This window comes from Piliocolobus tephrosceles, chromosome 18, assembly GCF_002776525.5.
Source record: "Piliocolobus tephrosceles isolate RC106 chromosome 18, ASM277652v3, whole genome shotgun sequence".
Lineage (NCBI taxonomy): Eukaryota > Metazoa > Chordata > Mammalia > Primates > Cercopithecidae > Piliocolobus > Piliocolobus tephrosceles.
Window position 1 is genome coordinate 58746180 of NC_045451.1, and position 25117 is coordinate 58771296.

At 45.7% G+C, this 25117-nt stretch overlaps 1 protein-coding gene across 5 annotated transcripts in view; it reads left to right on the forward strand.

The window, feature by feature from the left end:
- Positions 1–24921, forward strand: part of TMEM241 (transmembrane protein 241) — a 140095-nt gene extending 115174 nt beyond the window's left edge. For 4 of the 5 annotated variants that reach the window (XM_023207789.1, XM_023207791.1, XM_023207792.1 and 1 more), the window contains 2 exons: positions 11027–11091; positions 22893–24921. In XM_023207789.1, coding sequence (XP_023063557.1) covers positions 11027–11091; positions 22893–22953 — 126 coding nt within the window. In that variant the 3' untranslated portion in view covers positions 22954–24921. The remainder of the gene's footprint in view (positions 1–11026; positions 11092–22892) is intronic. The other variant, XM_023207790.1, reaches the window with a different exon arrangement.
- Positions 24922–25117: the final 196 nt, after the last annotated feature.

The following is a 25117-nucleotide window of genomic DNA, read 5'->3' on the forward strand; positions in this document are numbered from 1 at the left end:
ATTTGGATAGATCATGTTGTAAAGTAAAATATAGGTGTTTGAAGATAGAATAAATGAATGGGTCTATGAAAAGGAAACCGTGATATACCTATATGATATGTGTAGAGTGTTAATTAAGATGTCAGGTGAAATAGTGACTTAGAATTCCTTGCTACATAAAATATGACCATGGCACATACCAAAAGTACAAACAACAAAAGAAAAAATAGATAAAGTAGACTTCATCAAAATTAAGAACTGTTGAGCTGCAAAGGACACCACCAAGAAAGTGAAAAGACAGCCCACAAACAAATCATATGTTTGATATGGGACTCATATCTACAACATATAAAGAACTCTTATACCTCAATCATTTTTAGAGCCCCCAATTTTTAAAGTGGGCAAGGGATCTAGACAGTTCTCCAAAGAAGAATGAACAACTGGCCAATAAGCCCATGAAAAAGATGCTCAGTGTCATTAGTCATCAGAGAAATACAAACCAAAACCGCAGTGAGGTATCCCTTCACACCCGCTGGGATGGCTAGAATTAAAAAGAAAGAAAACTGTGAAGAAATTGGAACCTTCTTTGTACACATTTAAAATTTTCTATAATGAAACACATACCGTCAGGTGTGGTGGACTCACACCTGTAATCCCAGCACTTTGAGAGGCCAAGGAAGGTGGAGCACTTGAGGTCAGGAGCTCGAGATCAGCCTGGCCAACATGGTGAAACCCAGTCTCTACTAAAAATACAAAAATAACCTGGGTGTGGAGGTGCACGCCTGTAATCCCAGCTACTCAGGAGGCTGAGGCATGAGAATCGCTTGGAACCTGGAGGCGGAGGTTGCAGTGAGCAGACATCAGCCACTGCACTCCAGCCTGGGCGACAGAGCAAGACTCTGTCTGAAAAAAGAAAAAAAAAAGAAACATATAAACAGACAAAGTATATCTAATCTACAATGGCAGATCTTTAGATCTTTGGAGGGGAGGGAGAAAAATAGTAGTTGTATGGGGACACAAGTGACACTGATGCTGTTCCTTGGTTACATACATGTATTCAGTCTGTAATCATTTATTAAGGTTTACGTGAGTGCTTTTTGCATGTATTTCTGTATGCACGGTATATATCAATAACAGCTTAAATATTCCATATTTGCACAAAAAAGTTGGAATCCTCACACACTGCTGGTGGGAATGTAAAATGGTGCAGCAAATGATACCTGCAGTGATGATGGGATGAGCGGGATAGTGATGATGATGCCTTGTTTCACAGGGTCTGGCCTATTTCATTGATGCTATGAAGTGGTTCTGTGATGTTTGGCAATTTTGTGGGTACTTTTACTCAAACTAGTAACGTAGCAGTAATCAGGGATTCAATCCTATCTTCCTATGAGAATTACAAGGGGGTCTTTTTAAAAAATGCTAAATCCTGGGCTTCAGTTCAAGAAATTTTTATTTAGTTGACATGGAACAGGATATTAGTGGTGTTTGTGTGCGTGTGTGTGCGTGTGTGTGTGTGTGTGTGTGTAACTTCTCACAGGATTTTAAATGTGCCATCAGGGCTGAGAGGCTGAAAACTACTGAGCCAGGATTAAGCAAAGCCACTGTTGAGGGTTAGCTTGGAGTTAGAAAGGAGATTGCCACAGGACTCAGGAGACCTGGGTTTTGGTCCCAACTCTTCCTTTGTTTAAACTGTATACTTTGAGCAAGGTATTTATCCTCTGTGAGCTTCAGTTTCTTCATCTGTAAAAATGGGGCCAAGCAGCCTCCTGTGCAGGGATGTTGTGAGGATCACGTGAGATTTTCTCTGTGATACAGCAGAGCCTGGTGTCTGGGACATTTTATGCCCTCATCACATTTTGGTGACTTTCTTCCCCTGTCTTCCATGAACGATATAAGTCATGTCACAGTTTTCTAGTTTCATTCTTTTGTGGATGCTTCTATAAGGTAGGAGTTTGTTAAAAGTCACCTAAGATTTCTCTAGGTTTAAAATTTATCCTTCCTTCACATAAACCTAATCTCTTTTTGTTCCTCGTCTATGTTCTCAATCCCATTGTGCTTATAATAAATGTTGGTCTGATATCTGGCAACATTAATGGTTCATATATTTTGATGAGGCAATATTAAATACTGTTAATAGCCATGCCTGGAGTTTAGCATGAGTTGTCCCTTGTTAATAATTACACTGAGTGTGGTAATAAATCGTAAGATGGGTATTAAGGGTTAATTGAAAATTTTTAAATGCCAAATAGAGTTATGAGTATAGGCTGTGATTTCTGTCTAGTGGACTTGGAATAGTTCTGTGGGTTCTAGGAGAAAAAGAGTCTACTCTCAGATGATAAATTTTATATTAGATTTTTACTCTTTAACCTGGAAGGAAGACCAGGTGGGTAACATCCATATGTGAGTCTGCAACATAGACAGACTCCAAGACTGTCTGAAATACGCCTCCAACTCGGTGGCCTGTGGGAGAACTGGAGTCCGCCCATCCCTGGAGAGGTAGCAGTGCAGCGTGTTTGCACACCAGCTGGAGAAAGTCATTCTGGAGCCTTGTGGCTGGGGTTGAGGGGTATAGAACAGAACTCTCACATTTTAATGTGTATGCATATCACCTGTGCATTGGTGCCAGTGCAGATGCTGGTTAGTAGGTCAGGGGTGGAACCTGAGATTCTGCATTTCGTGCAAGCTCCCAGGTGTTGCTGATGCTGCTTGTCTGTGACCACATTTTTGCATGGCAGGTAGAAGAAAGCTACCTGTTGTTCTGCCTGCCAGCACTTCCCTTACCTTCCTCCAATAAAATGTTCCTTCCTTCTTCCAACCATGAAGTTCCTGAGTGACCTTCCTATTCTTATATGACTCTGCCTCCCAGGCCACAGTCAGTTGGTCTAGAAGCCAATTAGAATCTTCCCTGGCATTTTAGGACTAGAATCCAGAGAGATACAGTCTTAGATCCTCTCTGTGAAGCTCTTTCTAACTCTGTGGAGAAAACTGGTGAAGGATAAGGGGTAGAGAGAATGTTCCAGTGGTTCTCAAGTCCTTGGTTCCAGTTTTCCCAAATATATGAAAAAGGATTAAACAACCAAACAAAACAGTACTGTGACCTTAAAGGTTATATTAGCAGCTCTGATTATCTGGTGCAGAAACTGTTATCAGGCCCTTATCACATGCAAGTCTCTCTTGCTAGCCCCTGAACGTTCAAAGCTGAATAGCACATGCCCTGATTGGGAGAAGATCACATATTGAAATAGGGTTTGGCATGTGCAATGGCAAGGGATTGTGGGAGCCTTGAGAGGAAGTGCTCGATCCAGTTGGGTGTGTGGATGGGGGCCACGTTCAGTAAAACTTTTCTCAAGATGGATTTTTGAACAGTGAGTCGGAATTATGTCAGTGGACCTATGAAATGTTTCCAGGCAGAGAGAACTTGTAGGAAACTGAAAAATTGCAACCCCTTTAAGAGGGAGGTACATGGCTGCAACTGGGCTGAAGAAGCAGGCAAGAGAGAACCTTGTATGCATCACTTTTTTCTTAAGAGTCATATGCATTTAAAAACCAATAAAACAATAAATCTAAATCTCTGATTATCTGGCAGGTTCCTACTTACAGCACCCCCACCACCACCACCACCACTACCATTTTTCCCTTAAATGGAAAATTTCTCTTAGGATTGAAATGAATGTTTGAAAAACAAACCTGATCTGCTTTAAATACCAAAATCTGTTTAAATAACACAGAGGTTGTGACAGCCGTTGACAAAGCCAGGAAGTTCAAAGCCCTGCGGCTGACACATCGTATTGAGTTCTGCTGTTGTTGGCACCCCTCTGCCTGTGGCAGGTCCTGGTGTTTGTTATTCAGGTCTGCGTGTGAGAAGGAGACATTCCTCAGACGACAAGACTCTTTCTTCTTTGGGAAAAATCTGTGTTTTAAAATGCTTTTTATAAGCGAATACACCAATTGATAGTACAGGTGATGACTATTTCATAGGTCTTCTTGAATGGCTAGTTCCAAGAGTAACTTGAAAGTTTTTTCATGGGCAGATTTTAGTCATTTCAAGAGGGCTTTTCAAAAATGTTTATGCTTTTACTAACATTGTTGGAGGACAAAATGTAATGTGTGAGAAAGACTCTTGTGCTTTGGGGAATATTATCGCATTGAAGGTGATGTCAGAGCACTTAGTAGCCCCCCAGGGTAAGCACACTGCAGTAGGCTTGTTAACATCTGGGACCTGACTCTCAGCCCTGGAATACTGGGAGCTTGGTTTTATCCCATGACCACACAGTGAGATGCACTGGGATCGATTTCTGTTACTCAGAGGAAAGGATTGCTTGATGCAACAGGAGACCAATCCACTGATTAACTGTGGAGCAAGTGACATGACACCTAAAGCCTTGGAGCATGAGGCCTTTTGCGTGCATCTCTGAAGAGGAAGGCAAGGATGGCTAGAATTTGGGACACTCTTGATCCAAGGTGTGTCCAAGCCTAAGAGGCTATTCATGTGGAGGCTGGCTCTGGAGCGCTGGAGGTGCAGCTGGTGAGGGCTGTGTGTAGTGTCCGCTGGGGCTTAACAGTTAAGCTCTAAACCTGGCAGGTTGGACACGGGGTTGGAAATCCAGGCGACGGTCAGTACTCAGTGGAGAGTCCTTCTGGATTATTAGTCCTAGTTCTCTGGGGCATCAGTGAAGGTTCTGGTCATAAGGCCAAGGTCCGGCCAGAGCCAGGCAGCCTAGAAAGCTCCCTTCCCTGGGTTGGAGATCAGAGTCAAGTGTAGAACATGAAGAGGGAACCTGGTATGGCTCGAGAGTCAGGACCAAAGCAAGGTCCCACTCAGTGGACTGTGTGGCCTTGGGTGGTTGGGGTGCAGTGAGAGGAGGGGAGGGAAGAGGCCGCTTCAGTGGTTCCGTCCTCAGTGCTAATACCTGGGGGTGCTGTGCCCGAGGTCCCAGCACCAGGGGGATCACTCAGGAAGCCCCTGGTACAAATGGGAAAAGCAATGCATTCCCACAACTAGTGCTTAGCAAGCGATGGGGGAGGTGGCAATGCTGCTCCTCGAGGGCTAGGCAGGAAGTGAAGGCTGGATAGATTTCACACCTGTGTGTTCTTGGTAGAATTACTGATCATCCTGGGTGACCTTGTCACCCAGGAGCTGGAAGTCAGGAATTAAAGTTATGCTTGTCATCACACTCTCATACCAGTGCATTCCTTTGTAAGCCTCCAAGTGCTCCAGAGTCACAGGGGGCTCCTTTTTTTTTTTTTTTTTTTCTTTTCCCTATTTTACCCCTTCGCTTTTAAATGCTTATTTGGGGCTTATTGATAAAAGATTTTGTTTCTGTGCTGAAACTGCATGTTCCTACATATGTCTCAGAGCAAATTCTGAGCTTTCAAGCACATGAGGAGCCTCTTCCTCAGAGCTGACTTTCCAAGTGAGCAAAAAGGAAGCCAATACTAAGCCTGTTGCATGCTCACGTGCCCTCCAGAGAGGATCGGAGGCTCAGGTTCTTTCCAGCCTTTGTCGAACGTGACTGAACCAGGCTCTGCGGCACTGAGCGTGGTCCTGTGATGGCTTCCAAGTCTTTGACCTGAAGAGTTCACAGTGCAGAGAGGGGAGATAGGCTTGTAAAGAGATCACTGATGAACAGGACAGTAGTGGGGGCATCAAGCAGGTAGAAACCAGGTGCTGGGGAGAGAACACATCATCCTTTTGGAGGACTCTTGCCTGAGGCCTAGGGGCTTTAGGCAGGCAAAGTAGGAGGAAGATATCAGGTGTCATGGTGCCTGTGGTCCCAGCTACTCAGGAGGCTGAGGTATGAGGATCATTTGAGCTGGAATTCAAGGCTACAGCCTTGATCTCACCTGTGAATAGCTACTGCACTCTAACCTGGGCAACATAGCAAGGCACCAACTCTTAAAAATATTTTGTTTAAAAAAAAAACAAAACAAAGTTGGGGAAAGGGGTAAGAATTAAGAATTTAAGGCCAGGCATGATGGCTCATGCCTGTAATCCCAGCACTTTGGGAGGCCGAATCATGAGGTCAGGAGATCGAGGCCATCCTGGCTAACATGGTGAAACCCTGTCTCTACTAAAAATACAAAAAAAATTAGCTGGGTGTGGTGGCGGGCGCCTGTACTCCCAGCTGCTCGGGAGGCTGAGGCAGGAGAATGGCGTGAGCTTTAGGAGGCGGAGCTTGCAGTGAGCTGAGATCGCGCCGCTGCACTCCAGCCTGGGGGACAGAGTGAGACTCCATCTCAAAAAAAAGAATTTAAGCAGAGAAAAAGAAATGGATTTTGTGTGTATGCTAAAATAAACATAAGATTTACCATTTTGTAACTGGACATTTACCATTTATAACTGGACAGTTCACTGGCATTGATTAAATTCAGACCGTTGTACAACCATCACCACCATCCATTTCCACAAATTTTTCTTCCTAAACTGAAACTCTGTATCCATTAAACACTAATCCCGATTCCTTGCTCCTCCTAGGCCCTGACAACCATCATTCTACTTTCTGTCTCTATGAGTTTGACAATTCCAAGTAACTCATATAAGTGAAATGATACTGTATTTGTCCTTCTGTGTCTGGTGTATTTCACTTAGCATAATGTCTTCCATAGGGTAGCATTAATCAGAGTTTCCTTCCTCATTAAGACTGAATAATATTCCATCATAGGTATGCCCCGCATTTTGCTTCTCTGTCTATCCCTCCTTGGACAACTGGTTTGCCTCCAGCTTTGGCTGTTGTGAGTGGTGCTGCTATGAATGTGGGTGTGCAGATATCTGCTAGAGGCCCTGCTTTCACTGGGTTCTTCTTTTTAAAAGCTGTATAGAGCTTGAGTGGGCCCTTGAGTTTTTGACCGTTGGAGAAAATTGATCTAGGAGTCAAGGCCTTGGTTCTGTTCCTCACTGCCACGAACTCCCTGGGTCCCTGGAGCAGTCACACACCATCTCTTTGTCACTGTCTCCCCACGTGAGTTAAGGGAGTCCCTTTGCCTCTTGGGCTGTGCCCTGGGTGACTACACGTGGGACATCCTGCGCCCAGACTTGGCACACTGCACCTCTCCTGGCTTCTGTTTCCTCCTCAATGCAGTTACGAATGGAGTGGACTCTGGGCACGAGCAGATTTAACAGTCTCACTTTTGAGTGTTCTTGAGCAGCTCCACAGGCTCCTGATGTACAGAAATCTGTCCCTCTGCTGAGACGTGCATTTGAACCGTACCCACAGTGAGGGCAGTGCATGGGGGCAAGTCCTCCACTGGGGAGTCAGGCCGCCAGTGCCTAGTGTCCACCTCTCTGAGCAGAGTTGTGGGCTGCTCCTTGCCCTTTCTTTTTTTTTGAGACAAAGTCTCGCTCTGTTGCCCAGGCTGGAGTATGGTGGTGCGATCTCGGCTCACTGCAAGCTCCTCCTCCCAGGTTCAAGCGATTCTCGTGCCTTGGACTCCCAAGTGGCTGGGATTACAGGCATCCGCCACCAAACCCGACTAGTTTTTTGTATTTTTTTAGTAGAGATGGGGTTTTACCATGATGGCCAGGCTGGTCTCAAACTCCTGACCTCAGGTGATCCACCCGTCTTGGCCTCCCAAAGTGCTGGGATTACAGGCGTGAGCCACCTTGCCCAGCTGTCCTTTCTTATGAACTGACTTTTATGAAATAGTAGAACTTTGGTGATCATTCATGTGTGTGTGTGTGTGTGTGTGTGTGTGTACACGTGTGTATGTGTGTGTATGGGAGAGAGAGAGAGAGTGTGTGTGTATGAGAGAGAGAGAGGGCAGAGAGAATGAGAGAGAGAGAATGCCTCCAAAAAGAGAGCTGACCATTGGGCTTGTGATGGAAGTAAAAGAAAGCAAGAAGTTTGTACCAAATAGAGTAAAAATGGGCCCGTCTGACCCCACAGTTGTCCCACGGTACAAACAACTTCAGTCTACGTTCTCTACAGAAATAAGATAAAGGGTCTCAGGCAGCAGCACACTTGCTCCTTGAGTGACAAAACTTGAGAATTTTGAAAAGGTGGCTCAGGAGAAGGCAGGAGACTATACAAACATTTCCAGGAAGCGGCAGATGGTGAAGGCACCGGCGTGGCTGCTAAACCAACCTTCTTTTCAAGTAAGGGCTGGTTTAAAATGTTTAAGACGTGTTTTTTTTTGGCAAAAGGTGCAGTTCAGAGGAATGAGCAGAACAGCTGTCTATCTCACAGCAGACAGGATTCCTCCTAAGCTCAAGAGGCTCACAGAGGAGCAGAGGCACAAAGCCCAGGCTGTGGGTGTGTTGGGCCACAGGGCAGTTGTCCTTTTTTATCAGCTGGACTGAAAGTCATCTGAGATAGGCAATCAGAGAACAAGGAGAGAAGAAGCCAATAGAAGAAGGCCTTGAACAGCTGGTAAAAACAGGCAAGGATGATAAAGACAATGGTGAGGACATAGAAAAGACAAGTTGGGTCCCAACTTGTAAATCAAGCGAAGTGTTCCATTATGCTGAGCTGCCAGCACAGCCAACATCCACCAGTGGGACGGAGCCTTTCTCAGCAAGTCCAAGAAATACATCTCCATTGGCACCATCCCAGGCCATGTCTAAGAAGTTGCAAAAGGAAAGAATGACTAACAACATAGTTAACTTTAGTCAAGACTAATGAAGGGGGTAGCGGGAGTGAAGAGAAATATAACAAGAACAACAAAAAAGAATAAAAAGGAAGGTAAGCAAACAGGCACAAACAATGTAAAATATTTCTCCAAACAGCTAAATGTTAATGAATCGGGAGACCTGGATGAAATGCATTTTTGGGAAAAGCGAAAATGGAAAATATGCAACAACGAGAAAGAGAAGACTTGATTAGGTTAATAGCCATTAAAGATAACCCTAGCTAGGAGATCTAGGTCCAGGGGCCTTCAAGTCAGGGCTAACTTTCAGAGTCAAGATCATCTATAACTGTTGCAGGCTAAGCAGAGAAGCTGATGAACTCACTTATGTGGTTAGTACAACATTGTTTCCAAGACCAGACAATTGCACTGAGAGGTAATAACATTTTAGCCCACTTCATTTATGACCATAGATGCAGAAGTCCTAAATTAAATGTTAAAAAAAAAAAAAAAAAGAAAGAAAGAAAAAAGAAGGGCCAGGCGCGGTGGCTAATGCCTATAATTCCAGCACTTTGGGAGGCCAAGGCGGGTGGGATTGCTTGAGCCCAGGAGTTCAAGACCAGCCTGGGCAACAAAGTGAGACGTCTCTACAAAAAAATATTAAAAATCAGCTGGGTGTGGCAGTGTATGCCTGTAGTCCCAGCTACTCAGGAGGCTGTGCTGGGAGGAGTGCTTGAGTCCTGAGAGGTCGAGGCTACAGTGAGCTGAGATCACGCCACTGCACTCCAGTCTAAAAAAAAGAAAAGAAAAGGAAAAGAAAAGAGGGACATTCATCCATTCATCATGCACATCAACTCAAAAGTTGTCATTCAATATGATCTTTAAGAAAAAGCTACCATTAGTCTCCACTTAGAGAAATCTCTTTCCCTATCGTTTGTATTCTTGGAATTGTCTCTCTGGCTGAACTTCTACTTCTTTATTACCCCTCAAGACAATACCCAGATCTTTTTTTATAGTCAAGGTTTTTGCTACAAATCAGTAAAGCAAGGCAGAAAGTGATACTAAATGACTTAACTACAAAAAGTTCCAGCCGGGCGCGGTGGCTCACGCCTGTAATCCCAGCACTTTGGGAGGCCGAGACGGGCGGATCATGAGGTCAGGAGATCGAGACCATCCTGGCTAACACGGTGAAACCCCGTCTCTACTAAAAAATACAAAAAACTAGCCGGGCAAGGTGGCGGGTGCCTGTAGTCCCAGCTACTCAGGCGGCTGAGGCAGGAGAAGGGCGTAAACCTGGGAGGCAGAGCTTGCAGTGAGCTGAGATCTGGCCACTGCACTCCAGCCTGGGCGACAGAGCGAGACTCCGTCTCAAAAAGAAAAAAAAAGAAAAGTTCCAAAATCTCACCACGTTTATATCCTATATGAGGGTTCTGGATTTGTAGTTCCAGACTTCTTTCTGAGATGGTAAACGAGTGACCATGAGGTTCGTCTGCTGCCTTGCTCCCAGCTTGGAAACCCAAAGAGGGCTCCAAGACAGCACATGAAATCCCCCTGAGGGAGATGGTAGCTGACGTTTCTGAGGACCTGCAGCTCAACTGAACCTCTCCCAGCGAGGCCTGCATCCTACCTCTCACTGCAAGAAAGCAGATTCTTAAGCTTACCTTCCCCATGGAAGCTTTTTGACCGGCAGGATGCAGAAGACTGGAAGCCAGAAACATCCTTCCTTAAGTAGACATTCCAAGTGTGGACAGAGCTGGGCCACTGGTTCACACACACTCTTGGTGCTGAGGGGTTCGAGGCACTTCTGAGGTCTGAGTCCTGTGGCTGCCATTCCTGAGACACTTTTCTGGAATTTCCAGCCTTGAGAGATGTGGAGGTAACCTCTTCCCTCTCCTCTGGCTTCTAGATATTTGTAAATAATTAATTAATGATTTAATCACTCCTTTTCCCAGGATGCACCTGGTTTCTTAGAATGTGTGTCATGGATCAGAAAGATGGGAGCATTAGGAGAGGACAGAGAGATGGTTCATCCGACAAAGGCTGGGTGACAGATAACTTTTTATCTGGAGGATCTGAGAACAGGTTAATGAGCACATCTGACCTTGGAGATGATTTCTGCTTTGCTGAGACAAAATGGAAATGAGTTTTCCTAATATACCCCTTCCCTGGAGAGAGATGAGGGCGGCCTTGGCTGTGCGCCTCCCTTTTGAAGAATTTGGAAGTTAAATGCTTCTTTGAACATTCTCACCTCCAAAACAGACTAAGACTTAGCCTTTTCTACACCAAATGCTTGGCTCACAGGCGCCGCTAAGTACAGGGGGCTGACTAGGAAGCCTGTGGGGGAAGAGGACATGCGAAGTGGAAAGAAGTACCTGATGGCAGGAATCCGAACTCAAATGAACTAAGCTTGTGAAAAAAATGACATTGGAGTTTACCAGAGCCCTGCTGGTGTAATGACCTTTTGTTGAAATTATTTCTACAGATAATCACAGCTGGCTTATCAATACTGCTGTTCGAGGCGATCCTGACCAGTGCAACCACGGGGTGGTAAGTCTTTTGCATAGAGAGAGAAAGTGCCAATTAGTCACTGAGTTTCATCAGGATACTAAATTTTGCTCTCAAATGTTGCCGAAAGGGAGTGTGCGTTGGCTGTTTATCTCCATCCAAATGTAAATCTCATATTAGTGAAGCTTTATTTAAAAAAATCCCAAACGGCCGGGCGCGGTGGCTCAAGCCTGTAATCCCAGCACTTTGGGAGGCCGAGACGGGCGGATCATGAGGTCAGGAGATCGAGACCATCCTGGCTAATACGGTGAAACCCCGTCTCTACTAAAAAATACAAAAAAAAAAAAAAAAACCAAACTTTTATTAACCTATAAATGCAAATTCAGAAGAGGGCATATATCATAAATATGCTACCTGATGGATTTGTACAAACCAACCATTCTGTATACCATAACCAGCATCCAGAGCAAGAAACAGAACATCGCCCTCACTCATCCACCCCAGAACAGCCGCTGCTGGCCAACCACCATGTGTGTGTGTGTATATGTATGTATATGCATAATATGTATAATATACTATGTATAACAATATGTAATGTTTAGTAAACCACTCTACACACACACACACACACACACAGTCAGCCCTTTGCATGAACAGGTTCCAGATCCTCAGATTCAACCAACTGTGGGTCAACAATGTAGCTTAGGACAGCAGTGGTTGCATCTGTACTGAACATGTACAGACTTTTTTTCTTGTCATTATTTCCTAAACAGTACAGTATAACAACCATTTACATAGCATTTACATTGTATTAGGTATTACAAGTAATCTAGAGATGATTTAAAGTATACGGGAGGATGTGCATGGGTTGTAGGCAAACACAACACCATTTTATATAAGAGACTTGGCAATCCATGGAAGTCCTGGAACAGATCCCCTGTGGGTACTGAGGGGCAACTGTATACACACACAAACACACACACACACACACACACACACAGAGAGAGACAGAGAGAGAGAGCATGTGCTGTGTCTTTCTATTTCTTTGATTTTTCCATTAACTTTCTCTCAGACAAGCTCCAAATGATCCTGTTTAGAATGCACTACCCATTTGCATAAAGACAGCACGCCTCACTAAGATATCTGAGCAGAGACCAGAAGAAAGTGAGGGAGTGAGCCATGGGGATGTTGGGGGACAGCAGTGCCAAGGGGTGGGGAGGAAGCAAAAAGACCAGGGGCTCTGGCCATGATCTAGGTGCAAGATGGTGATGGCTGAGAACTGGCTGATAGCAGTGGAGGTGGGCAGACGTGGTAGGACACCTGAGGCACTAGGATTTGCGAGAGAGGAGTCTAGGATGACTTCTAGGTTTGGGGTCCGAGCAATTGAAAGAATGAGGTTGCCTTTCACTGAGATCGAGAATGTTGTGTGAAGAGCAAGGTTTGGCAAGGTGGTGGTGGAGGTGTATCGGGCATTGGGTTTGAGTGTATGAAGGCTGAGGTGCCTGTTGGACCACAGAGTGGAGATACAGGAATAGGTCATTTGCCAAATCAGCCTGGAGGTCCGGAGAGGGGAGAGCCTTTCTGTGCCTTGGCCACAGCAGGCATGTGTCTCCTCAGGGCTCCTGGGCTGTCACTTCGTCCCGGATACCTTCCTCCCTGCTTTCAGTTGGCCACTACTGCTCATCCCCCAGGTCTTCAAATCGAGGTGACTTCGGAGAGGCTTCCCTGGCCACATCCTGTGCAAGCCCTGCTGGCTTTTTCCTGTCGCCTTGCTAATTTCCTCCCTGACAGTTCTGACTATTGTGACCAGATTCATTCCTTTCTGCCCATTAGGGTCTGCCTCCCTCCCAGAAGCAGTGCGCAGGACCCTGGGGGTATACAGGAGACAGCTGGGTGTGGGGTGGTGTTCAGCAGGGCAGACCGGAACATGCAGGCTCTTCAGAAGGATGACTGAGCAGGGCAGATGGGGACATGCAGGCTCTTCAGAAGGATGATTGAGGCAGGTGCATGGCCGTGGGGAGACACAGCGGGGACTCAGAATCCCAGGAGGTAGGTGTGGCTGTTGTGATGGTAGCTTCACGACACACCTCCTGGAAAAGGCCACACTGCCCTGCCCCATAGCCCTCAGAGCCCGTGACTCACAAGGGAGGTTTGGGCCATGAGTAACACAGGGATGCACAGAGAAGGTACTACTGTCGGAGAGGACCCAGCTGTGACCAGTGCCCCGGGCTCGCCCTCCGCTCAGGCCTCGGAGCTCTCCATCTGAGACAGGAAACAGGCCTCCTGAACTTATTAGGACCATGCGCCTCTCATTCAAGGGCCAGTTGGTTATGACCACGTGAGGACAAGAATGAAGCGATCAGGTGGGTTTCACCCCTGAACTTCCTGCACAAGACCTGCCCATTGGAGAGTTAAGAATGCTACCTATTGTGATTACTAATATTCAAACCAGTAGGTGATTGTTACCAAGGGTTTGGGTTGTGGTCTGCAGGGAAGGTGAAGGTGAGGGAGGAGGTAATGGAGAGTTTAAATGGTTAAAATAGCTCATTGCTGATGAAGAGACATGCTTTCATTTGGGGAATATGTATGTATGCATTTTTAAGCAATAGAGTAATGCATGCTATTTATAAGACATTTAAAACAATACAGAAATATGTCAAGTAAAAAGCGAAAGTCGCTCGTCCTTCACTCCCTCAAACTCCTCTTGCCAGACGTCACCACGGTTTGGTTGAAGGGTGAGAACAGTGCTACATTTGGCCATGGATGTGTAACCCAACGGAGGTGGACTGTGTTCACTATAGGAGGTGTTAGATCTGGGGGCCCAGCCACAACAGTGTTTCTGAAATGAAACCACACCGAGCAGCCCTCACACACATCACACATAAATAGTCTATTCCTTGGGCTGGTGACAACGTTTTGTTTCCTTCCCCGTGACCAGGGATAGCCTGGCCTCAATCCTGGATGCTGCACATGATGTAGAGAAATTCACATTTGTTGTTGCTGCTCGGTGTGGTCTTCTGTCCTTTGTTTTAAAAAGGAAAACAAGCCTAGGACCACTTTAAGATGATGCTTATTTCCATTCTAGTTCCTATATATTACTTGGCAGATTTTTTCCCCACAGAATAGCACTATAAAATTGAAGTGCAGGCAAATTTTGGAATAGGTTTTTACATGTCTTTACCAGTATTATCAGGAAAGAAAAAGCATAGTATTGCTTAGCTTTGCTCAAATAAAGCCTGACTCTAGAAAGTAAGTCTTTTGGCTGGGCGTGGTGGCTCACGCCTGTAATCCCAGCATTTTGGGAGGCGGAGGCAGGCAGATCACCTGAGGTCAGAAGTTCGAGACCAGCCTGACCAACATGGAGAAACCCTGTCTCTACTAAAAATACAAAATTAGGCAGGTGTGGTGGCGCATGCCTGTAATCCCAGCTACTTGGGAGGCTGAGGCACGAGAATCACTTGAACCCGGGAAACGGAGGTTGCAGTGAGCCGAGATTGTGCCATTGCACTCCAGCCTGGACAACAAGAACGAAATTCCATCTCAAAAAAAAAAAAACAAGAAGAAAGTAAGTATTTTTCCCGTGCCTGCAATCAGAGTAGTCCTAATAGCTAATCTTTCCCCTTCCTTCTTCTTTTTTTTTTTTTTTTTTTTTTTGCATTTGTTTGCACGTTGGACCTGCTGAGTTGTAACTTGCTTAACTCAAGGACCACCATGCTGCCTGGTGGGGGTCAGCACTGGTACCCAGGTGTGCCCAGGACAGCCTCCCATCTCCCAGGATTCTTCTGTGGATAAAATGGCCTCGGATGCAGACATAGCCACAGAAACAACAGTGTTATTTGTGAACATCAGCAGGAGATTCATATGGGATAAATGTGAGGGGCAGGACCAGTGGCCCTGTGGAATACCATGATGGGGAGTCTAAGAGGTGAACGTGCATCTTGTGTGGCCTTGGGCTGGAAGGAGTTCCTTCAATAAACAGACATTTATCAAGTGCCTCATATGTGCCAGGAACCATTCTTGGATAAAAGTCAAAAATCGCTGCCTCTGCAGTGTCTGTAGATGCTCATTGCCCTGCCTGAGGGCAGGTCCATATCTAAATCATCCTAGATGGACAGAAATGAATGGTTTTGCTCACTGCACTCAGAAAATGCAATTTCTAACCTTTCTCAGGACTGCCAGTGGGGGCATTTCCTGCCCCAGGAAGACAAATGGAAGGAAAAGAAAAATTAGAAAATGTTCCTACACCTTCCTCTTCCTCCTCCTGCTGTGTCTTCCTCTTCTTTTTAATAATAATAACTAACCATTTATTGGGCAACTGCTGTGCCTCAGACATTTGTTACATTAATATTATCTCATTTACTTTTACGACAATCTTCCAAGTTATCCCTATTTTAAAGATGAAGAAGCTGAGGTCCAGAGATACTTATTTTCCCAAGATTTTATAGCTACTAGGCAGTTGGACCAGATTTCAAACCCAGGTCTCTGTGTGTACAATGCCCCGTAACCTGCTAGAACTGAGTTGAAAAACACCAAGGATTTACAGCAGTGCAGATAATGTACAGGCGGAAGCTCAAGAGGGAGTTGTAAGGGAACGTGGCTTACATGTTCCTCGTCCCAGCACTGTGATCCTCCATAAAAAGTATGTAGATGATTTGACAGCAGAGGAAACAGAGTGTCACCCAGCACAAGACAGTCCTGATTCCTGTTCAGGGACTGACCTGCAAGCTGAGAATGTCCAGTAGACATTTTTAGGGAGGAAAATCTCATTGTCATAGGTTTCTTATACCATAGCTATAACTCCATAATGTCAATCAGTTAAACATTTTTATTGAGTGGTTGCTGTATGCAAAGTATGTGGAAACCATAAGAAATATAAGATATCCAACACTTAAGGGGTTATCAAGGGAAGGGCAAATCAGAAAGCTAATTCATGGGATGGATCAGATAGTAACTGTGTTAATGCCTAGTGAATAAGAAGACTGAAGGAGGGAGACAGGCCAGGAGTATTTGCAAGGGTGGCCCTGGAGCTGGTGTGAACTGGGTCTTATGCAGAGGAAGAGGCTTAGCTGGGCTGAGAGTTGGGGGATGGAAGAGTTCTGGGCCCCTCTCACCTGGGAAGACAGGGCAGCCAGTGGAGACTCAGTGATTTGTAACCAGAACTGGGGTTCTGAAGCAGGGAGCTAATCTTTCTTCCCACTCTTCCTCTGCACCTGTCCTTCTGGGGAGGGGTGACACAAATGGTAGGCAGGTTGACATCCCAAAATCCAGCTGCCCAGAAAAGAAACCCCTGAGATATGTATATGCATACATGCGTCTCTCTCTCTCCCTCTTTCTATAAAGAGAATATATGTATTTATATATATTATATATCATTGAATTATATATAATAATTATATATTTTATTATATTAATTATATTTTATTATATAAATTATATATAATTATATAATTATGATATATAAATATATTATATATATATAAATTCTTGAGACTTTTCCCCAAATTTCTGCATCCTTAGCTTTCATAGTGTTTGTCTAAATTCTTTATTTTTTTTTATTATTATTATTATTTTTAGACACAGGGTCTCTCTTGTTGCCCAGGCTGATCTCAAACTCCTGGCCTCAAGCAATCCTCCAGCCTCAGCCTCCCAAAGTGCTGAGATTACAGGAGGGAGCCACCACTCCTAGCCTAGCCTAAATTCTTTTTTTTTTTTTCTGGAGATAGTTTTGCTCTGTCACCCAGACTGGAGTGCAGTGGTGCAATCTAAGCTCACTATAACCTCCACCTCCCTGGGTTCAAGCAATTCTCATGCCTCAGCTTCCCAAGTGGCTGGGATTACAGGCATGCACTACCATGCCTGACTAATTTTTGTATTTTTAGGAGACACCAGGTTTTGCCATGTTGGCCAGGCTGGTCTTGAACTCCTGGCCTCAAGTGATCCACCCGCCTCAGCCTCCCAAAGCGCTGGGATTACAGGCGTGAGCCACTGCGCCCAGCCCCTAAATTCTTGACAATATTTTTCTCTCTTACAAGTAAGCCTGCATTGACCACATTTTGTACAGAATTTCCAAATGAGCCAGAGAAACCCAGGTATTGAACTGAAGGTGAGAGCTAAGAGTAAGACAGCTCTCCAGTGTGAGGAAAAGCTGAGTCGGAATAATAAGGAAGCAGGCGTCTGTAAGAGGCTGTCTCTGGGCTGTTTCACATCCTGTGAACTTTATGGTATGTCCCGAGAATAATGGAAAGACAGGCTGTGTGTACCCAAATCAAGGAAACAGAATGTGTGATTATTGCAAAAGGAACCTTGACTTTGGAATTTCCTGATTTTTGAGGACTCCTGAGGTTAAAGATGGTGTGTTTTCAGCCTGAAAGAATTTTCCAACCACAAAGTGAACCACCAGAAGAGTGGACGGTGCGTCAGCTCTGTGTCTTGCAAAGAGCTGGTCTGCCTCATCCATATACTAGGCATGTTCAAGCGTGGCTGGGTGACCAGCTCTCAGAGCCCCGGCAGGGGTGGTAGCTGATCCCTGTGGCTTGGGACGTTAAACTGATTAGAAGTCACAAAGGGCAGAGGCTGCAGGCCTATTTTGTTTGGACCTATTGTGTGTGCCGGTATAGTTACTATTTCTTGTCATTTGCTTTTCAAATTTTAAGTTAGTCATCACCATTTTGAAATCGGGTGATTTCCTCATGCAAATCCAGATTTCCAGATTCTTTTGAAAATATGGAGCAGCTGTTAATGTTGGGCCTGCATTTGCACACAGCAGCAGTTTCTGGAATGAGTAGAGGCTGCCTCCTCCTCACGTAGGCGTGTGCTCTCCCATCCACCATGGCCTCCACCACCCTAGGCTGGCTGAGCCTGGAGGACCCTGCTCCAGCCAGTATCCTTGCATCCATATATTTGTATATTCATGCATTCCACCAAAGGGCTGGGCTGGGCTGGGCTCTGAGGCTACAGAAGTAAGCAAGGCACATTCCCTGACTCCAGGGGGGTCACCGTGTAGGGGATAAGTGTTCAAATATATATGTCATTATCCTCCTCCTTGGATGGACAACAGCTTAGCTGCCCAAAATAGGCCGTCTGAAGTAGGACTTCTCACCCAAAGCGCTATGAATATTTGAGACCGATAATTCCTTGTTTTGAGGGATTGTTCTGTGCCTTGTAGGATGTCTAGCAGCAAACGTGAACCCCACTCGCCAGGTGCCAGTAGCACCCCCTCAGTTGTAACAATGAAAAACGTCCCCAGACATTGCCAGAAGTCCCACCCCAGTTGAGAATCACTGGTCTAAAGGTCATGGGGGCTGGTGGAGAAAACGCCTTTTGAAATTTCAGCAAGACCTTAAGGAACTTGCTCTTTGAGTGAGAGCTTTGGATCAGCTCAAAGGTCAGGTCCTCAGCTGCTCCTCCCGCCCCCGTGTCTGTGTCTGGCTCCGTAGGCACTTGCTGCACTGAGTGACAGGTGGCTGGCGCCACCTCTCCCACCAGGCTGTGAGCAGCGCTAGGAGAAAGGGTGTGTTTCATTCACCTTTGCGTCTCTAGGCCTGGTGTTGAATACTTGCTGAATCAACGCTGAATGGCCAGCCTTCAAAATATTGTATCCAAGAACAATTATAAACCTAAGTACCCAATGTTGGCCAATTTTTAAAGTTAATTAAAAACAACTGCTCTCATCCAGCCAATTATTATAAAGACAATCTATTTCAAGCCCAGTAATTTAAATATCCAGATTTCTATTTAATTGTTCATTTTTAATTAACAGTTGTATGTAATATTAATTCCCTCTATTTCAAAATTCAGCAAAGGAGATTTGAAGCATACAAAAGAGAAAGCTTCTGACGTGACAGCAGCATCCCTGTTAAGTGGAATTCATTATGGTGCCTCCTCTCTGAATCCCCTTTCATAGACGGGGAGAGTCACCCTTCTCTTTGGAGTAGTTTAGGAACAAGGAAAGAAAAGAATAACCAAAAGGCAACTTCTTTGTTCTAAGGAGTCCATGATCACACTTGCCCCTTTGCACATCATTCACTGAACTTGCCATTGATCGCTGTTTATCAGCCATGAGAATCACTTGAACTTGAGCCTAGCACAGACCTCACCAACGCTGAGAGTCTTTAGAAAATGATCGTATATAATCTTTGAGTAAAGATTTCTTATCCCTTTAACTGTAAGGAACTTCATGGAGGCTGCCCAAACCTATGTATAGGAAGAAAGAATTTAGGGGCAAAGAAAACGTCCCCATCACACTGCAAAATGCCTTCAGGATCACAGTGTCTGAAATGTATGAGTTTTCCGTTTGAATTAACAATCTGAAACCTCCTCTTTAAAATTCTATGCAAGAAGGGCCTTCTCAATAACATTGCTCATTACCTCTCAAATTTTATCATCATTTAATAGATTATGAACTCACTCGGCAGGGCCCCGAGGAATGGAGCATGGGGCAGAAACATTGTGGTGAGGAAGAGAGAAAAAGGAAAAAATAGTTTAGGACCAAACTGTTTTTAGACCAAATAGTTTGGGACTTCTCCCAGATGGGAGAAAGGGGATCAAATATTAACAGTTTAACTATTCGTTGAATCAGTATTTATTGAGTGCTGCATTAGGTGCGGGGCCTGCAGCCGGGTAAAGAAAGCAGCCTCCATCCTCTGTCTACTGGCTCAACAGGAATTAATTGAATAGCCATAACAATAAATGTAAAATTTAGATGGAGCCTTGGGTCCCTCATAGGAGGAAGAGAAGGGCTGGAGAAGTGCTGAAAATAAACCTCTGGAAGAGAAGCTAGTGATGGATATTTCTGGCCATGTGTGCCCTGCAGTCTGATGTTTATGCCTTGGTTACATGAAGTTTGTTCATTTCAGGAATGATGGGGATTACAAGATTTGCAAACAGTTCAGTCAAGCTCTGACTTAAATAGTTGTAATGCTATTAAGATTCCTGGACATATGTCAGCCCTTCCTGCTGTTTAGAAAACAACATCAAAGCTTACCTCCCTGGCTCTCCTAACAGTAAACTGAACCAAGGTTTGCTTTCATTTTTAGGATTTACTAAGCTGCTTTGGTGTTTCATAAAATAGTTCAGGCCAAGGGACAGAATGCAAGGTTATTACACTCCAGCATTGTTCTAAGGCTATGGGAGCAAAAGTGGCAAGGGGCCAGCCGCTACCCTGGTTTTCTCCCTGGTGATTAGGGAGGATTAGTGGAAAGTGTATAGAATGTCCGAGCTCCTGGTTACATTTGCAGAAATAAAACCCTCCCAAACCCAACGCTCTGTGCAGCCCTTGCATCCAGTCGCGGTGACTCTACATTGCCCGGGAACTTGGCAGGGTGACATACATGCTCTTGAAGGGCTACAAGGGGAACGGCAGTCACTTAAAAGGGAAAGCCAGGTCTTTGGAGGTGAGCCTGTGTGCAAAAAGAACGCCTCCCCTTCACAGTCATGTCTTTTCCAAAGAGGAGAGGTCATAGAACCCTTCAGCATCTGGGGTCCTGAGCTGGACAAGGCACAAGCAGGCTCCCAGCTTCATGAAGGGGCCTCGTTCCCAAATTGGCTCGTTGGGAACTTGGGTCACAAGTTGTCACAGAGACAGTGCTGACAATGATGATTACAGATCTAGGGATGTCCACAGATTGTCAGTTGGTTCATAACATGGACATTTGTTCTAGCTACATTACTGTGAGTTAAATAGGATCGATCAACTTATCTTATTTGTGTACGAAAGAGGAAAGTACATCCCAACTTGGAGTAAGGTCCTAGGCATCGGTCTCCCTCGGCTGCCTCTCCTCCATCCCCGTTGTGAACCCGGTGGGGGGGACATCCTCCAAGCCCCCCCACCTCACTGGCCAGTGTCTCCTGCTGCCTTCCCCCAGAAGCCTTTAATCACCAGAGAGAGGAGATCACAGTATTTGGGGCATTCTCCTAGGCTCCAAGCTGATGAAGGAGTACGTTTGTTCTCTAGCTCCGGAGAGCAGCCTTGGCCTCGCAGGCGAGGTTGTAAGAAGTTTCTGCTGCAGAGTTAGTGTGATGAAGGGCTGCCTGGGTCAGCATGGGGAAGGAACAGGTCTCAGCCAGTCCCTGCCAACCCCAGTGGCTTCCACAAGTGAGATGCCCGTGGAGATGCATGTGAATCTAGTTGACCAGAGCCACTCATCCATGGGACAGGCTCGCCTTGCTCAACAGGACGTGCCCCTCACTAGAAATCTTCAGGCAGAAGTTGGGTGGCCCACTGGGAGGACCACAGAGGAGGGGATTGCTACTCTCAGAGGGCAGTCGGCTAGAAAGTATTAATAATCCTATTTTAGTGACTGTCCATCATAGGCTAAACACAGGGGTGGGTTGCTTCTGATATATTATTTCTAAGCCTCACAGAGACTATTAGATGCGATCATCTCCCGTGGTACAGATGGAGAGACTAAGGCTGAAAACATACGCAAGATCAGCTGACTAACAAATGCCTGTGTCAGAGCTTGAATTGGCCTGATTCTAAAGCATATTGTTTTTTTTTTGTTTTTTTTTTTTTTTTTTTGAGACGGAGTCTTGCTCTGTCGCCCAGGCTGAAGTGCCGTGGCACAATCTCGGCTCAGTGCAAGCTCCACCTCCTGGGTTCACGCCATTCTCCTGCCTCAGCCTCCTGAGCAGCTGGGACTACAGGCGCCCACCACCACGCCCGGCTAATTTTTTGTATTTTTAGTAGAGACGGAGTTTCATCTTGTTAGCCAGGATGGTCTCGATCTCCTGCCCTTGTGATCTGCCCATGTCGGCCTCCCAAAGTGCTGGGATTACAGGCATGAGCCACCGCGCCCGGCCCCTAAAGCATATTGTTTTTATATTCCCACTTATAGTCAATTCATTCCTGTACTAAAGTGGAAAATGGTGTGAGTTACCTGTATGTCAGGGTCACCCACCAAAGGAACATTTTTCACCAGGTATGTAGCATGGACAGCCTATGTGTGTGTCATACACTCAGCACAACCAACATTCAAGATATGAAGGCACCATGCCTGGGTGTGTGTTGCGAGTGAGCGTATGAAGGATTGGGGTGCTGGGTAGGCAGATGAGAGAGGAAGGGAAGGAAAGGGTCTGACCAAAAGGGCTGTTGGCACCTCTGAAGAAGGGCTGTCCCCATCAGACACCTACCACCATAGCCCCTTGATGATGGCCCAGCACAGGCCCCAGAAGACTGACGGAATTCAGATAGACTGTGGCGAGGTTCAAAATAGAAAGTGGAGAGGACTTTGGCTGTATTACATTTGAGGGATGTTAAAATATTCAGCTCTTCTTCCCTCACTGTCTCCAGTTCTCCCACTGCTTTTTCATTTTCAGATCACTGGCCATGTGTCTCTCTGTGCTGGTGGGAAAATTATGATTCCCCACTTGTATTTTCACCTTTAAATGTTCTGTAGTTTAAATGAAATGAAAAGATTCTGAGATTGTCACCTTAATTTGAAGAATATGGATACCTGTGTGATTTCCTATCCCTCAGCTCAATTTGCCAACAGCACCAGAGGCCTCTGTGGGGTCGCTCCTGCCGGAAGTCTGTGTTTCTGCCAGAGAGCACTGACCCAAGTGCTCACCCTCACCGGGTCGGGATGTGTGGGATGCTTCACCTACTTCCCCCAGGGAAGGTATTGAGCCCGCCTCCCAGCCTTCTCACCTCCCATGTGTCTCCGAGGTCTGACCTGAGTGATAGGAGCGATTCCTGGGCTTGACCTGGAAGCATGGCAGTCCGGGCTGGTGATGAGTTGCAGCCGCAGAATGAGGGGAGGCACCCCTTGCCCTGCGTGCGTGGGCGCCAGGCAGCTCAGGGGTCCCGGGGGAGTGGAGAGCTGACCTTCTGCTGTTGTTTGCAGCGTCCTGCTTGGTGCACTTGGAGAGGCCTTGCTGGTTTTCTCAGAGCGGAAGGGCTCCTGAACAAGACGGTCAAGAGAAGGAGACTCACCGGCTGCTGCGGGGGAACATCGCCCCAGGTCTCATAGCTCCCTGTTGAATGTGTCAGAAAGAAGAATGCAAGGACAGTGAAGCCAGGTGGACAGCGCCATCGCCCTCACCCACGTGAACGTGGTGGTGGCTGATGAGGCCGAGGCCCTGCTGCTTCAAGGAGCGCCCTTTCTGGGGGTCTGCAGGTCGCTGCAGAGGAGTGGTCTGTTACATCTTCCCATTTGGAAGCTGGTTCTGCAGAAGCAGGAAGTACAGGATTTCACGGGCTGGCTCTGCTCACCTCGACTGAGCCTCACACCTCTGGATGCCACATGCTGTCTCCCAAACACTGCTTTCGGTGCGAGGTCGTGGGCCTAAGAGGTTTGGTTGTCTTTTTCTTTTCTTTTCTTTTTTTTTCATTTTTAAAATTTAAACATTTTTCTTTATTATTATTTTTTAAAGACAGGGCCTCATTCTATTTCCTAGGCTGAAGGGTAGTGGGACGATCACAGCTCACTACAGCCTTGACCTCCTAGACTCAAGCCATCCTCCTGCCTCAGCATCCAGAGTAGCTGGTGTGCACCACCACACCCGGCTCATTTTTTCTATTTTTATTGTTTTAGGGATGGGGATCTCACTGTGTTGCCCAGGCTGGTCTGAAACTCCTGGGCTCAAGCAGTCCTCCCACCTCGGCCTCCCAAAGTATTGAGATTACAGGCGTGAGCCACTGCACCTGGCCTTTCTCATTTTTATTTTTAAATTGACAGACAAAACAGTATGCATTTATCATGCACAACACAATGCTTTGGGAATGGTTAAATCTAGCTAACAAATGCATTACCTCACACAGTTATCATTTTTATGGTGAGTCTTGCTTGTATGTTTTGTTTCGTTCATGTTTTTACATCCTTGGAGTCTCCTCTGGGTCCATCTGTCCTTTGCTGTCATGCTGGCTTGCCTAAGGCCTACCCCCACCTGTGTACCAGCATTTTAAACTCTGGAGTGAGTGATGTTACTTTTTGTGGTTGATGTTACTATTCATTTCCTGCCTCTAAATTTCTCATGGTCCTTATAAACTTGTCAGGATGTGTGTTGCATTGAATTCTGCATGTCCTTTTTTTGCCAACCATTAGGTTAAGCTGGTACTGACTTATCACCAGAGGAAACAGGGTTTATGAGCACTGACAGATGTCTTCCCTGGGCAAAAAAATAAACAGTATATGTATACACACACAGATACATATTTATATTTATATTTCTTAAAGCTTTTAATCCCTTTCATTCCCTGATATCTCAGAGATTTCAAATCATTGAACACTGAAGTATATTTTTCAGGCCAGATGAAAAATTGTATTAAAACCCTGTTCCTGGTCAGGCGCAGTGGCTCACGCCCATAATCCCAGCACTTTGGGAGGCCGAGGTAAGCAGATCACCTGAGGTCAGGAGTTCAAGACCAACCTGGACAACATGGTGAAACCCTGTCTCTACTAAAAATACAAAAACATTAGCCTGATGTGGTATTGTGGGCCTGTAGTCCCAGCGACTCAGGAGGCTGAGGTAGAATCGCTTGAACCTGGTAGGCGGAGGTTGCAGTGAGCCAAAATTACGCCACTGCACTCCAGCCTGGGCAACAGAGCGAGACTGTCTCAAAAACAACTACAGCAACAACAACAACAAAAACCCTATTCCTTGCCTTTGTAGGAGTCAAAATAAATGAACTTTTTTTTCTTTTTTTTATTATTATACTTTCAGTTCTGGGGTACATGTGCAGAATGTGCAGGTTTGTTACATAGGTATACACGTGCCATGGTGGTTTGCTGCACCCATCAACCCGTCGCCTACATTAGCTGTTTCTCCTAATGTTATCCCTCCCCTAGTCCCCCACCCCGCGACAGGGTGTGATGTTCCCCTCCCTGTGTCCATGTGTTCTCATTGTTCCAAAATAAATGAATTTACACAAAATGGTCACTTGTTTCTGAACCCACCAAGAAAGTTTAAGAAAATAATGACTAACTTGGCTGGGCGCGGTGGCTCAAGCCTGTAATCCCAGCACTTTGGGAGGCCGAGACGGGCAGATCACGAGGTCAGGAGATCGAGACCATCCTGGCTAACATGGTGAAACCCCGTCTCTACTAAAAAATACAAAAAACTAGCTGGG